Genomic DNA, 16,963 nt, shown 5'->3' on the forward strand with positions numbered 1-16,963 from the left:
AGGACAGCTTAGTCATACTTTTATTGGCTCAGAAATTATAATCACGATAAAGAATCTGGGATATATTACAGCACAAAAATGTAATGTTTCGCAGGTGTTTAGACCATAGTGATCATCATGGAACAAAGATCTCAAGTGGTTCAAAGCAACTAGGATACTTCCCATGAGAACATACCACAATGAGACACAAATCAATCCATTTTCCTAATCTTTATGTCCATGGAGATCTGAAAGGCTTCATTTCCGTGAATGATCAAATCCCCTTAAACAAAACCAGGGACTGGCATATACCAAGAACCTCAACCTATTCCATTTTCAGTCAATTACATGTTCCTTTTTACAGTTTCCTGCGTGACCATACAGCTTTAGATATTATGGAGTTTACTGCACAGAATGAACTGAACTATGGAAAATTAGAGTGCTGTATTCTAACTTCTTTCCTTCTCAGCCGATGTCAGAACTTTGACCAGGTCATGATGAGGGGGGCCTTGGGCTTTGTGGAACATGTGGATGCCATCTAATGGAATATGGGGGCTCAGGTTAGAAAGGATAAAATGGTTGATGCGGGGAGTTAAGAGGTGACTGCTGCTCGGATGGTTTGGTGGCTCTTGTGAATAAATATCCTTTGTTTCACTGGACGCTTCTTGTCATCATTGAACTTAACATAGAGCTCTCCACAGAATCTATACAAAAGTAGCGATGAAATCTATCCAACAATGGTAATGCAATGCATTCAGTCTTCATTCTGCTACCATTGATTAAGGAGCCTTGCATTATTCTAAATAAATATGTTTGCTGGTCTATTGGAGTGGTTATACACAAAAACAAAGTGACTTCAAAGCTATTTCTCATGTATTTATGCATGTTGCTTCAATGATTCTATATTTTTGGCATTTGAGAAAGTTTACAACAAGTTACAATCTAAGTTGCGGCTTAAGAAATCTGGTAATCTTTTTAGTCATTACTTAAGTGGAGTATGTTTACTAGTACTGCTTCTTCTTAAAGCTTTTAGCATGGAAAATATAGTCTTATGCATATTCTCTTTAACTGAGGCTTTCTTACCTACGGTCCAACAACACATGAAAAATCCTTAGTTCCAAATATGCTTTGGGAACAATATAATTCCCAACTTTAGATCCTTGCATTTATGTTGGCCCCAAGTCAACTGAACTGTATGAGAGGAGATGCTTGGAAACAAAGCAAGGAGTAGAGTTCGGCCCCCGGGCCTTTTACAAAGAATGAATGAGTAATGAAAGCAATCATGAGATTGAATCCTTGGCTATGCATCAAGATCCACATTAATGCTGAACTGGGAGTTAATTCATAACAAAAGTGACACTGAATCATCAACCCATTAATAATAAAAAGAAAAGGCACACATAGGCCGTCTAGTGGAAGACCCCATAAGGAACTTCAATGTCATGGGGATTGAAAAACATATACCTTTCTAAGGAGGAATTTATAAGCCAAGAAGATATTTCCAAGCGCAAAGAGCAGATTAGAAAACTGAACAAGATATTACAGGCCTCCTTTGAAAGCAGGCTTTGCTGGTTCAACTCAATAGGGCCCATCATGGTGGGGTAGAAGGTCTCTTTATAGTGCCTTGGTGCATAAGACCTCACTTTTCGCCCCACATTTAAAGATAATTGTTGCTCATATCTATTGTTGATGTTAAAGGGCACTCCAGCAGCTCTCATATTCACGAGGAGCACGATGGGAGCATGGAAAGACACCAGAGTATCTCCACCAAGAAAACAACTGTGCGGGGGGGGTGTATAAAAAAGGCATTTGTGTATGGAGTGACATTAACAATTTCGAAATTTGAGGTAAGATAGGATGTATAACAACACTTAAGCGACTGCTGAAGGACATGGAGAATGACTGAAACGCGACCTGCATGCCATTAGCTTAGATAATTCATAACCATTACAAGGTTTTTTTGACGAGTTACATCTGATGAGCAACATTCTAAGGTACTACAAACAGATGGTATATGACTAAAACGACCCAGCAGTGCAATGTGTAGCCTAATGTCTTACCGAATGCAAACATGGAGGTGATTAACAGCCTGCGAGTTTTAATTGTAAGATATTTGCTCAATAGCCACAGTCACAATGATTAAAAAATTCAATTCCTATGGCAACAAAAATATTATTCTAAATTCTACAAGGTGTTTTAGTGAGTGGAAATGTGTGTTGTTTCTACATCAACACCTACGGTTTTAAGAGCATCCTTGAAGGTCATATTATAGAAGCAGCCATTTGCCATTCCACATATCATTATAAAGAATACTCTTGTCCTTTTCCTCTTTACCTGACCTACATACATATATTTACATAATCTTCTCTTGACTAGATCTGGCATTGGTGCTTTCGCTTGGGTCTGCACTATGTAAGGCCAAGGTGAACTGACTTTGTAACAGGGAGCCAATGAAGAGTGTTTGTTGTAAATGACACATTGGCCAAATTTGCCAAAACATCTCAACGTTCTACTTTGAAGTAAGCGAACACCATGAGAGCAGCTGTGTCCATGGTTTAATTTGGATAGAGGAAACATTTTTTATTCTGCTGCCTTTTCAGATAAGGCCAAAGAAATACTTCTCTGGTGTGGTAACTCTAGCTGGAAGAAATGGATTCCAAAAATGGAAATGTACACCTGGCTAAATGCCAATTCATGCAAGTAAAATGCAAGCTTTATTCTGGCATTTTTGTACCCGCATATTCAATGGCATTTTAGATTGCCTTATTTTGTATAATTCTTTTTAACAATTCGAGTCAACTTCACAGGTTACAACAAAGCAGGCAAAAACATTGAATCAATTCCTGTCATGATGGCGGGTTACTCAGATACATCTCGATAATTAACAAATACTGTGGAACACTTGGATCTTCTATCTCTGGAACAAGAGGGGGGGGGGGGACACATATTGCCTCTGTTTACATTTCATTTAATCCAAATGGAGGGCCACTTTTTAGGGCACCCTCATGACAGACATTTTTTTCACGAACATGCACCAGTCCATATCTTTTTTCCAAGAGTTTACTTTGGGTGGTGCTATATTCCGATTGGCCACCATCTGCCCCAGCATGACCCAGATTTTGTCTTTAACGCTAAGATCGGTGGGTTCCCATATGTTCAGTATGATACTCTTAGCCTCCATTCGCAATGTAGCTCCCAGTACTATGTTATTTAATATTTCTAACGCGCACAGATACTGCAAGAATGTCCCAGTGCGAGCCTTGAGAGAGTGAAGGGGCAGGAGCCGAGAGTTAGGGGAATAGATGAGTTTTCAGCTTCTTCTTGGATAGAATCGGGTCCTGAATGCACCGAAGCGCAAAGGGCAGATCGTTCCAGGCCAAAGCGGCCTTCACAGCTACAGAGTTGCCACCAACCTTTGCAAGCAGAAAAGCGTACTTTGGGCCTGGAGTGGAACGCAGTTCTCTTGCAGGGGTGTAAAAGGAAAACCGCTTCTGAAGATAGCCAGGCCCAGTGGCATAAAGAGCACGGTGGGCGATAACAAGGATGTGGAATCTGACCCTTTCTGCCATGGGCAGCCAGTGTAAGGCGCGTAGGTGTTGTCTCACGCTACATCTGGCGGAAACATTCACAAGCAGCCGAATTCTGCACCACTTGCAATTTATTTAATAGGTAGCTTGGGATGCCAGCATATAAAGCGTTAGCATAATCTAGCCAAGAAAGATTGTGGGCTCGAATCACTGACTCCTTGGCTGCCTGTGATAGAAGGGAAAGAAACTTCGTGAGGGACTTTAAGAGACGGAAGCAAGTCCCTGCCAGCTTCTTGACCTGGGTTGAGAATAGGAGATTCCCCTCGAACTAGACCCCAAGGTTCTTAACTGGGATCCCAGATGAGGTAGGCAATGCAGAGTCAGAGGGCTTAGAGTGATTCCCTAAACCGGGCGGGAAAGTTGCTGAATAAAAGAATTCCTGATTTCTCCTCATTGCATTTCAAATCAGCCCCCGCCAGCCAACGGAAAACTGTGGTCAGGCAGTGTTTGGCAGCCGAAGAAGAATCTTCGTTTTTCCTCCAAGTGAACAGGAGATGTGTGTCGTCGGCATAAGCAATTATCTTCGCTCCCAAGTCCTCCGCCAACTGAACCAGAGGAGTGGCGTAAATATTAAAAAGAAGAGGACTCAGAGAAGAGCCCTGCGGAACCCCTGTAGTCACGTTCTTTGGTGATGAGGAAAACGGTGTGAGCCATACCTCCTGTGTCCGATCCTCGTAAAAGGATTGGAGCCAGCACCAGGGGCTACCAGATATACCTATCTCTGCCAGTTGGGAGAGCAGCAAAGCGTGGGGAACCGTATTGAATGCCGCCGAGAGGTCTAGCAACACCAAAGCGGCCCTCCCGCCGGCATCCAGGCAATCTCTAATGGCTTCGGAGATTTCCACCAGGGCCGATTTCAGTACTAAATGAGGCTCTAAAGCCCGACTGAGCCGGGTGGAGAAGGCCTAAACTTTCAACATAGTCAGTCAGCTGCCTAATGACCAATTTCTCACAAACCTTTGCCATACTGAGCAAAAGGGAGATCGGTCTGTAATTCGACGGACATAGCGGATCAATTGAGGGTTTTTTCAAAAGAGGGAGGATCTTGGCCTGCTTCCACGCTGCTGGGACAAGGGCTTCTGTAAAAGACATGGTAATAAGTCTGTTGACTTCAGGATTGACCGTATCCGCCACATCAGCCAGAAGTCTAGCTGCGCACGGGTCCGAAGGGGATCTTGATTTCAGATCCTTCAAAATTTTAAAGGGAACTGGTTAGGTCAGTGGGGGTAAACGCGGCCAGCGAAAGAGAGAGGGCCCAACAGTTTGCCTCAGGCCAGGAGGGCATCTAGACGTAATTGCTGGAGGTAAAGGACGCCTGTATAGTGCGGATATTCCCCATAAAAAAAATGGAGAGATCTTCACACCACACGTCCGAGGAAGGGATCGTACTAGCTTGTGCTTTAGGGGACAAGAAACTTTGAACTATAGAAAATATTTCCTTAGAGTTATTCTTGGCTGCATCAATTCTATTCCAATGTGCAATGGCCGTATAATAGGCTTTATGTTTAGTTCTCAGCATGAGTTTATCCTCGAGATGATACCTCTTGCGCCATTTCCTCTCAAATTTCTTACACTCCTGCTTCAGTAACCTCAGCTTTGGAGTGAACCAGGGGTTAGACGGGTAGTCCCTAGAATGCCCATGCCGGGTAGCTGGAGCTATGAGATCAACAGTGTTCAAGATCCAGCTTGTGAACCCAGCAAGCCCAGCTGCCAGATCTCTGGCAGGAGGAGGTCTGGTGGAACCCAAGGCTTGGCTGAATAGCGATGGGTCCATTTTAGCAAACACCGGCTCACGCTCAGACCGGGACGGAAGGTTACTATCTGGCGGAGCCCAGGAGAAATATGTTAAAAAGTGATCTGACCAAGACACAGGTGTGGGAGGCTCAACTGCAATAGGAAAATTCAAACAGATGGGATCTAAGATGTGGCCCCCTAAATGCGTTGGAAGGCCAACCCATTGGGTGTGTTGAGCGAGGGACAAAATGTCTGATATATCTAGAGTGTCCTTTGAACCTGCCTGGTCAAAATGAATATTTAAATCACCAAGAATTATGTAATCGGTGAAAAGCAGAGCTCAGGGAACAATAGCGTCTCCCAGAGCTTTGATAAACGCAGCCGCTGGACCTGGACGTCTATAAATCAAAGATCCCCCAAGAGTAAAATGAGGCGAAACATTGATACTAAAATCCAGAGCTTCGAAGTCTCCTCCCAGAGTTGAGAGGGACCACTCATCTCTATATATTATAGCTAACCCTCCTCTTCTCTCTTTTGATCTGTCCAGTCGAGAGATTTTGTAGCCAGATGGAATGACCAGTGCAATGGTTGGTTTAGAGAACTCTTCCAGCCACGTCTCTGTAATAAACAGGAAATCTAGTTTCTTATCCTCCAAAAGATGTAATGTAAGGGCACATTTCTATAATGCGGCTATCACTCCAAGGAGCATCTTGGTGCTGTGGACCGTAGCCAGATGGACTTGGCCGGCAGACTGCTCGAAAATCAGAAGGCCTGCACACTTATACTAAAGCTTTACAGGCGGTGTCCATAAGATTGTAAATCCAAGTTTTCAGAGATTTCCTAAACTGGCTCTCCGCTGGGATTTGCCGGAGATGAAATGGGAGCTGGTTTCACGCCCTAGATCCAATCACTGCAAGGGATTTCCCCCCTTAGTGACAAGCTTAAATTTAGGGATCGCCAATAGATTCATTTTTGAGGACCTAAAATACCGTGATGGCAGATACCGTCTGAAACCATTCGAGAGGTATTTGGGTCCTCGCAGATGGAAGGCCCTGAATGTGATGACCAATATTTTAAACAGGATGCGCTTGTGTATTGGCAAGATGAAAGGTGTCCTGATAGTGCTTAAGTCAGCGTACTTTAATGAGCGCAACGCGCATGGCAGGTTTGTACCTACTACTTTCATCAGCCGCCCTGACTAGATTGGGACCAGCAGAGCCTGCACTAAATCTAAAGCAACATGAGGGGCATACTGTATTTTTACCTTCCAGAACATCCCAGCTCCTGACGTGGGAACATAATGGCGGGCGAAGTGCATACAGTACTTTACTACTATACAGCCCCCTACCTGCAACGTGGGACCAGTTGCGGGCAGCATGGCTGGCGCTGGACGCTGATGGGCGCAGATGCACATATTTATATGGGTTACCCCTCTGACAACTATAGCACGCACTGACCTAAAATGGCGTCTCTAGTGTGATCCAGGAAGTAGCTGCCGCTCCGAACTCTGGCCCCGGACAGCGAGAGAATGTAGTGCCCAAGAGCCCCAACCAATTTAAAATGCAGGTAGGAAAGTGCAAGTTTGAGTTTTCTAAAAGCGAGTAAAGTCTATGGTAATGCAATCAAAGATGTTTGCCCAATAAGCTTAGATATATTTAATTCCCATATTATATGTATGAAGGAGACCAACATTCCAAACCTCCGTCTACAGTTGCCATCTTCCACTTTACCCATTTTGACTAGGGTTGGCCCAGTAACATATATTCTATGGAGGATTTTCAATTGCACTAGACGGAAGCTAGATGAAATTGCCACCTCTCTTGGGGATGCCACTGCTTCCTGCCATTCCTCGTCGTCTATTTCTAACCCATCTCTCTCCCAGTGTTGTCTGAGGGGTGCAAGGGGGTTTGGGGTATTATTAATCAGTTTTTTGTAGGTCAGGGATATCGCTTTGTGGGGCATAAACCCATCCAGAAATCTGTCCTCTGGTGGCGAAGAGTCTGTAGGGTAGTACCCCTCGATATATTAGACGAAAGTGTATGTCTAACCTGCAGATTACGGTAGTACTCCGCGCCTGCTAACTCGTAGTTCAGTTGCAGCGCGGCGAACATGACAATCTCTCCCTTGTCCCATAGGTCTCTAACTTTTGATATTTCAATGGTGTCCCGCTTGTCGAACCCCTTTGTGGTGCCCATGGTGGCCAATGTGCCCAACTGCTCTGTCTCCCATAGCAGGGTGGCCTGTGTGATCTTATCCCAACCTAGACTAGATTGCCTTATTTTAAAGTACACTGAATGCTGGTCTTCTGGTATGTTTTTGCTATAATAAAACAGAAATTGTTCTATAATTTGCAAAATGAATAGATTGCTTCCACTTGGACAAATTAAATAAAGCCTGGAGCTCTAACTGCACATCTCTTTTCCGCCACAGGCCACAAACTATCTACCCACATGCTAAACTCCCATAAACAATACCCACAAAAGAGGAGCCAGGTCAACAACAATGAGGTCTCGGTTTGTCAAATTGTTACAAATGAAAAATGTGTCAACTCAACAAAGTGATCATTAACAATCCCTTCAGAATGAGGACACCATGGCTCAGTAGGCCTGTGCTCTTTCTGATTTTGTGCCAGCATCTTTTTGGATGATGTGCAGATGCAATCAGTGGAGATCAATTATTTTTAAGTTTTGCTGGTTTAAAGGTGCACCAGACAAAATCCAATATTTCCAACAGCACAAATTCCATTTTCATCAGCCTCACAATTTTACTATTGCGTTGCTCCATTTCTACCCAAAGAGTACGATCATCTTTTTTTTTTTCTTTTGGGGGAAAAGGGGCTGAGAGGGATGCGACAGAAAAATGGAAAAAATCATAAAGTTGATAAAAAGTAGTACTTTGAGATTGGCACACAATCACAGAACATACCACAATAATAATGTTGAAATACATAGGGAGGTCTGGGTCTAAAGTCTATTAGTAGAGCACTTTATGCAATGGCCTCTGGAATTAAGCAGGACTTATAGTGTTTAGGTGCCTACATAAACAGGGCGCAGATGGTCTGCTTCGGAGCCGTCTTGGACAACTCTTAGGCAACCTGGGATCTGTTTTAGCTAGTGGGCTAGATAGCATAGATGGATGGCCTTGTAGGCTAAGCATGCCACACCGAGTCACACACTTTCGGAAGGAGGTAGCCTACTCTGGCATTTTAACTCCAGGGCTAGGAGATCAAACTACTCTACTCCAGACAGAAGTCTTGTTGCCGTATTCCAGACTGGCCTGGGGTAGTCCAAAGTGGAAAAACAACAATTGATAGACAGAATGCAGAACAATGTCATACATTTACCCCAGTACAGAGATCTGGGCCTAAATCCATAGTTTTTTTTGTGCACCATGCCATTCCAGTTTGAACCCAGCCATATGCAAATCAGTCTTGACCCTGTGCCTCATGGGAACAGTCCAGCCCGAACTGCCAAGCCAGGTCCTCCCTGGACTGGAAACAAGCATACTAGGACTGGTTTTGGGGATTTTACCCTCCTTTAGCCAGGATAGCTTGATTCCAGTGGCATGGAGAGCACAGGACCCACATCTGGGCATACCCATCCACTCTCGGGGTGACAAATGCAAAAACAACAGTTAATGGACAGAAAGCAGAACACTTTGCCACTGGATTCAAGCTAGCCTGGCTGATGACGGCTTATTACTCAGAAATCGGTCCCAGGATGCTTGTTTCCGGTCCAAGGAAGACATGGCTTGGCAGCTCGATTTGGACTGTTCCCATGAGGCACAGGGTCAGACTGATTTGCATATGGCCATGCCTGCACTGGGGTGGCGAAGTGAGCTAAAGAATGATGATGGATTAAACCCAGATCAGTTGATTGGGGTGAGTGCTTGTAATGTTCAACAGTCCGTCCATCATTCCCTTTGGTTTTGCTTTGTTTGCCCTAAGTTGGCAGGGTATGCCCAGACGTGGGCCCCTTGCTCACTTTGCCCTTGGACTCAAGCTAGCCTGGCTGATGACGGCTGATTAGCCAGAAACCGGTCCCATGATGCTTGTTTCCGGTCCAGGGAAGACATGGCTTGGCAGCTTGGGCTAGACTGTTCCCATGAAGCACAGGGTCAGACTGATTTGCATATGGCCATGTCTAAACTGGGGTAGCGGAGTGAGCTAAAGAATGATGATGGACTAAACCCAGATCAGCTGACTGAGGAGTGCTTGCAATGTTCAACACTCCATCCATCATCCCCTTTGGTTTTGCTTTGTTTGCCCTAAATTGGCAGGGTATGCCCAGACATGGGTCCCTTGCTCACGTTGCCACTGGATTCAAGCTAGCCTGGATGATGGTGGCTAATTAGCCAGAAACCGGTCCCAGGATGCTTGTTTTTGGTCCAGAGAAGACATGGCTTGGCAGCTCGGGCTGAAATGTTCCCATGAGGCACAGGGTCAGACTGATTTGCATATGGCCATGTCTAAACTGGGGTGGCGGAGTGAGCTAAAGAATGATGATGGATTAAACCCAAATCAATTGACTGAGGGTGAGTGCTTGCAATGTTCAACACTTTGTCCATCATCCCCTTTGGTTTTGCTTTGTTAGCCCAAAGTGGAACTGAGGAAGCCTGCAGCTTCCCATTTAAATAACTCAAGTGACCAAAGGTATACGCTTAGACTCTGCACTGTAATGGTGGGTCTTCTCTGGATATAAAGATGGAAGCTGGCAGATCATACTAGATTCTGCTGAGGTCCCTCTATATGCATACATCTAAGGACTTGGAAAACAAAGCAAGATCACGGTGAGCTCGACTTGTGAGGTGCACTTCTAGTTCCGGATTAATTTTATTTTATCGAGGATCAATTTTTAAAAGATCCATAATTATTTCTCCCCAAGGGGTGCCCATGTCATGAATGCAGACCAGCTGAAGATAGACATGCGTTTCATATTCGGTTTGTTGATGTTAACTGAAAACACCATTCAGCAAGTCTAGGCCACTGGTGTCTCAACACAAGGCCGCACTGGTCTACATTTCTCTCAGCACATGTGAGCCTGCCTTAAGATACAAGTCCCAAATGACTGAGAACCGTGTCCTGCTATAATAATGCACAACACATTTCAAAAGTGAATTCCTTAGGTCTGTGTTAATAAGTACTACTGTTCCTCTCCGTTAATGCATGAATTCTCATGGTGCGTGCAGCAACTTTTACAGGAAACAACTTTAATTAATTTTTAAAAAACTGCTTACTTTTCATTAACATGAGTTTGGCCGATAATTTTCAACTCTATTGCGCCTGAGTGAAACGTATGTTTTTCCATTTAATGGCGAAAACCTACACTATACTTGCCCAGCATACCTCAAAGCAAGGAAAAAATGGCTCAAGCCGATTTGTAATAGACTAGGCCTTAGACAAACCAAGGTTGGTTTGAGAATATTTAAAGGTGATACTGCACAACTGATTGTGTTTAGCCTAAGTCGTTTTCTCCTATGTGTTGCCTTGATTAGGAAAAAGAAAAATCAGAGATTTTAATTATAAAGGGGCTATTTTACCATGTCCTTGACTGTCTGCTAGTATAATACTGCCTGTTTTATTGTTATGGTGTATATCACTTTTTTAACATATCAGAAATCTAATTTATTATTTTAACTTTGTGTATATATAGTTAGTGCTCCTAACAGTAAGGGGACTGACCAGGAACTAGCTAATCCCGGTGCGGATGACTTTTGCGTAATTTTGCACAAACAAGATGTGGTGATAAACTTTTACCCACTGCTGCTACCTATTATGTATTATTATGATGTACTGTGATTTTAATGTATTGTATCTTACAAGGTTTTTTTTTAAACCGAATAAAGATTGAAATGAATGAATGAATGAAAACCTACACTATTACTGCACCTCGATGCATGGTACAGAAACCAAATTCTGGACTTAAAATTATCAACAATTAATTTAGTTTTTTAGATTCTATGAGAAACGATGTGTTGCTTTGTTTTTCCCGCTATATCATTGCAGGTGCATTGCTCAATTAAAGGTATTTGCTTAGAATAAATACTTTCACTCAGCACACTTTTCCTTGGCTTCAGTTTCACCAAAGGCCAAATTGCGTGCCAGCCGTGACACACGCGTCCACACATGCAGCCTGACATTTCTGTGATTTAAGTGTGAGCGAGCGCGCGCGCCGCGCTTCCGTTCGGGACATTAATGAAAAGTGACAACGGTCCGGGCCCAACCGAAGTCACGTGACTTTAATCAGCACTGCCCTAAGCCAGCAGAAACACATTAATTAATTCTGGGTTTTCGTTCGGGATGAGCAGGGAATTTAAGATGTACAAAGCAGTAGATATATCCGTCTCCTCTTAAATATATATATATATATATATATATATATATATATACACACATATATATATATATATATATATACATACACACACAAATATATATTTGCCTCTGCTCAGCGTTACAGTGGTAGATTAACAGTTTACAAGCCACAATTTACCAATATTAAACTTTCGTTTTCTTTTCTTACATTACATATATAGAGACGAACATCAAACAAGTTAAACACATTAACAGGCGAAAAAAAATGCTTTAGCTTTCTTGCAGTTGCATTGGCTGCCCAGTTCTTTGTTTTTATCCAGATTCCGGCTAGCGCTTCGACATCCCAGTGTATGCACCTTCACAGCGCCCTCTCCACCTACCAAAGCGGGTAGCCTGTTTGATGGGCTGCAAAGCCTGTCCATGTGAGCTAAAATCCATCAGTCAGGAGAAGCCCTTCGCCCAGCAGCTCCCAGACCGCTGAACCAACGACACGGAGTCCTCAACGCTGCGAGAACAACCATACCATACGGTGTCCGAGCTACCGACGCACCGGCAAGCGCGGACCCTGTACTGCAGCTCCTAATACACAGGAAGGCGCGTTAATAATGCCAGACCCATCACAAATGACCCCCGTCGTGGCCTGAGCTAAACTCAGCCTCAGCTAAACCATTGTTTTACTCCAAAAATATCCGTCCTTCCCTGTGACGAGCAGCAAAATCCTGCAATGAATGGCCATTTCCATCAGACAAGAACTGAGCGCATTTCACCATCATTCTGCCATACACCGTGGCGGCGAGGCTGCAGACCCGCCGCCTCTTGCAACAAGCAGCTATTAACAATGCAGCGAGATGGGACAAAGCAGCAACAAAGAAAATGCAAAAACCAACAAACGAAAAACAAATATAAAAAAACATGGAAAATCCACTTACCGACTTCGGGCTCTTTTTCGGGATCGGTACTCCTGCAAAACGGCAACAAAGGGGAAATATTCATTAGCAGCGAAACGTCACCTTTCAGGAAAAGCCCAGTATATACCATTCTAACGCAGTCATCTGCAGAGGTATGTCAGAATTCTCTGTAGCATTGGACTTATCAGCCTGTTCATATCGAATCAAGGCAGAGAGAGCGAGAGAGGGAGGGAGGGAGGCGCAGGGAGGGAGGGAAGAGCAGAAGGAGGGAGGGAGGGGAGAGAGAGAGAGAGAGAGAGAGAGAGGGGCCTGTCTGCATTAGCGATGCTGGCTTGTGCTGCAGCAGCCTGGAGGCTGGAGAAAGAAACGCACAGACATCGGCGGCCTGGAAGCCGAGCGCTCGGACAGAATCTCAAATGCTGCCCTGGATTACGAGATTTAGCTGACAATTAAGCCCAGGATATTTCCCTTTGACGGGATCGCCTTGTCAATTTTATTGGACCAATCGGAACTGCACAACTGAAGCTTGTTATTTTGTTTTATTTTTTTAATATACCCTTGAACGTGTGAGCTATTGGAAATGAGGACTACCTCGGCAGAGTGGACAGGGGAGCAATTCGGAGTGGAAATGAGTCGTTTGCCACAAGGTCCTTAACTTGGAAGTGTGATGTGTGTGGGTCTGAAACTGCAGCTATGGCAGTGCATGGTGGCCCCTCTTTCCTCCAATGAAGCTCTCTTACTAGAGTTTAAAGGGCCAGAGAAGTTCAGTCCCAACGTTGCATGTTTATTGGCAAGGAGCACGGCCCCAGACTGGTCCAATCAGAAGAACGCTTTTAAAGACGGCAATTGGCAAAAGTGTTGGTTTTCTGAACATACATTAACCACTTGACAACCGCATGAATGTCAAAAATGAAAACAGAGACAGAACTTTCAACAACTCAAAATGGCTGAACATCCATGCAGCACCCCTGACTCTTAATGGGGAACCTATTTTTTCATTTGTGTGGTAGGTATAAACAGATATGATAATATTTCTTTGCAAAAATATTAAATATCATTTTTTTCCAGAGTATGAACGTACGTGGTGAAACTATATATGTTAAGTAAAAACACCTAAGAAATTGGTGCTTATGAAGGGAGAGTATATGTCCGTTTCGAGGTACGCAGTTGAAATGCTATTTATGTCAGAATATGAAAACATGACAATGTTCTCAGGCTAATTATTCAACTACGCTTGGTTCTACAACTGTAGTTCGTTAAATACATTCCAACTTTAGCGGGAGGTTTCATGTCTTAGATACAATCAACAACAACAACAACAACAACACTGTTTTCGAATTTGTACATGGAATGCCTGGCCTAGCTGATGGGGGCAAGCTGGAATTGGTTAATTTATAAGCATAACTTTGCACATGATTTTTTTTCTTAATTTTGGCTATGTACTCTTTGATGCTCTCAATTTTATTTGATCATTCAATAAACAACATTCACTCAATAAGGCTAAAGGTAACGGATAAGGTACAGATAAATCAGCAAAAAGGGCTGAACACTTGTTTTTTTATATGTTATTTTTTTTTATATATTTCCAATAAAAGCATGACTTTGGTGTCGGAATTGATTTCATGATGGTAACAAGAACACCTTGAACTTTGACCAATATATGCTCAGCCTATAAACATTGATTAGTGGTAACAACAACTTGGCAAGATAGCCTCCCCTTGTTCTGAAAAAGTGTTAGTCTCACCCAGCTAAACCCTACATTTTTAAGTTAATCATGCTTAACACTACATTAAGAACATTGACATTTCCAAACCTTGCACCCTCAGCAAAACAGGCGTGCTTGTAAACCCCTTCCACATATTAAACACCTGCTACTGAAACCTGCGTCTCATCTAAATTAATTCCTGCCAATACCACCTGCAAGAATCCTACTGCTGAAAAACGATTGAAAATTCACAAGGCCACCATTTGGCAGGTCTCCGAGGGCTCGTGAATCATAAAATGCCATTGCCGCACGTCTGTGTTTACTGCAGAACAAGCAGTAATCGACCCTCTACAAAAATGAAAGGTTGTACAACATGTGTAAATGTCAATACTTCCGTCAATGGCGACATTTGCGAAACGATAATTGTTTTGTTAAAAAAAATATGAGAAATGGACCACCTGAATCTCTTCCAATCACAAAACAACATTACTCAACCTCCCTCCATCACAGAATAAGCACCGTTAGAGATTTTAGCGTAAAAACACAAAATCGCATTGGCGCAAAAAAATCTGGCAAGGACCCCTGACCACTGCCTTGGCATAAGCAAGTCAATCTATTACATCTCTGCTCCCCTAAAACACCTCTATTTTAATTAAAGTGGCGATAATTCTGAACTGGTTCCAGTATCTGGGGCCTCTGAGGAACTGCACCCCCACCAAAACGCACCGCAGTGCCAGCAGTCGCACGCGATGCGCCACCAAGAGGCTACCCCCGCAGCCTGTAATGAAAAGGACTTGATCCACTATTATCTTAGTGAAATTTGAAAAAATAATGAATACCCTTTAAGTATACTCCACTATACAGAACAGTAATTGCCTTCGACCTGTCAGTACCAGGGCACGTACACACAGTTTAAACAACATACATACACACTGAACATGTAATGTATTATCCAATTTTCTCAATTGGCTTTTCTTCCATAAACCACAATGCATGAAGAGCTGGGTGGTTTCTTAATAGTAGAACCACTCACTGAACAAATTCCTTTTTATGTGCTATTAAAATGATTCACTGCAATGGTTCCTAAATGGGATGGCACAGCAGAGTAAGGTAATGTAACCTTTATGTAACACAGGACACGCCCAATTGATAGTAAAAACACCCTCCAATAAAATCAGGCCAGATGGAAACCATCAGAATATCAGACAAGTGTGAAAACATTCAGGAAGTGAAAAATCACTCAGAATTTCGAGACACAAGTGTGACATGAGCTGTGAACGGTGATAAACGCTCTACAGCGGTGTGATCAGGGCCACAGGCTGCCTTCTTAAAGTGTGTCACTAATCTCACAGCTAGAGGTGCCTAAAGGAACCAGGTATGGAGTGCAGGTAGGTAAGACGGTGCTGCAGACCTAGAATTAGTTGAGAAAGTCGGGATGGTAGGGATGCTGGCACAACTGGAGTAGGGTAGGATTTGTTGGGAATGCTAGCACTTGGCAGTTCAGGCTGGACTGTTCCTATGAGGAACAGGGTCAAGACTAATTTGCATCTGAACTGGGGTGGCGAAGGGAGCTAAAGAACAATGATGGACTCAAACCGGATCTGTGACTGGGGGGGGGGGGGGCGGGGGTGGAGTGTCCGAAAAGTTTCAGCGATCCGTCCATCTCCCTAAGTTTGCCCTGTACTTTCCCATTTCATGGGCAACCTGATCCTATTCTTTCTAGGTAATACACAAAGTATGCAATCCCAGTAATATTCACCTTTTTAGATAACTAGCAGAAGCAAGTCACCAGCAGCAGATGAGAGATACCACTGTGGTGCTTCACCTCACCGTATCCTGTTGACAGATGGCGAGTACCGTTGTTCACCGTCTCCACCCTTCCACCTATTCGCCACTGATGACACAAGAGTGGAGTTCCCACTACAAGTGGCTGTATCCCTTGCCTCAAACTGTGTTGTCAAGTCAAGTCAGAGACTCTTATATAGTGCACAAATCACCGCTAGGTCTCATGGCGCTTGCAGAGGCTCCAGCAGCCTGGGGCAGATCCTGATTTACATAATTATTGGTCAAACAGCCATGATTTCAGTTCTTTACGGAAACGCTGGTGGTCCACCATAGAAAGAAGATGAGATGGTAACTTGTTCCAGAGATGGGGAGCAAGAAAAGAAAACTATCAACCTCCACTACGTGACGTACGGACGCGAATAGGGGTGAGCAGAAATTTTGAACTAGATCTTAATGTTCTATTAGACTGATACTTTTAAAGTTGTTTTCACTAAATAGCCGGGGCCAGTACCATATATACTTTTATGAGTGAGGCATAAGATTTTAAAGTGACCTCTTTTCCTAACTGGAAGCCAATGGAGGGACTGCAGACTTGGTGCAGAGGGGGATCTAGGTGGAAGGTTTAAGATCAACCTAGCCGCCGTATTTTGCAAAACTTGCAATTTGGAGAAAAGATCTTCATTTAGGGAGGCCAATAAGGCATTCCCATAGTCCATGCGGCTTACAATTAGGCCTTGGATCAGTGGCTTCCTGGCTTCAATGGGTAGCCTTAAAAAAATGTATGCAGCTTCCTCAGAAGCCCGTAACAAGTGCCTAGCAAAATATTGACATGGTTTTTCATGGATAACTTGTTATCAATTGTTATTCCTAGATTGCAGACTACTTGTTTAGGGGACGGGCAGTGGCCTAGTGCCTGAGGCCGACAGCCGCTAGACCAATACTCCTCGACCCT

At 43.7% G+C, this 16,963-nt stretch overlaps 1 protein-coding gene across 12 annotated transcripts in view; it reads right to left on the bottom strand.

Annotated features, from left to right (window-relative positions):
- The window catches only part of MAGI1 (membrane associated guanylate kinase, WW and PDZ domain containing 1), a 1,125,105-nt gene that overhangs the window by 116,603 nt on the left and 991,539 nt on the right, over window positions 1-16,963 (bottom strand). For all 12 annotated transcript variants that reach the window (XM_086939094.1, XM_086939091.1, XM_086939093.1 and 9 more), the window contains one exon: window positions 12,543-12,574. In XM_086939094.1, the coding sequence (XP_086795220.1) occupies window positions 12,543-12,574 (32 nt within the window). The remainder of the gene's footprint in view (window positions 1-12,542; window positions 12,575-16,963) is intronic.

The sequence above is a fragment of the Lissotriton vulgaris genome, chromosome 9, assembly GCF_964263255.1.
Source record: "Lissotriton vulgaris chromosome 9, aLisVul1.2, whole genome shotgun sequence".
Taxonomy (NCBI): Eukaryota; Metazoa; Chordata; class Amphibia; order Caudata; family Salamandridae; genus Lissotriton; species Lissotriton vulgaris.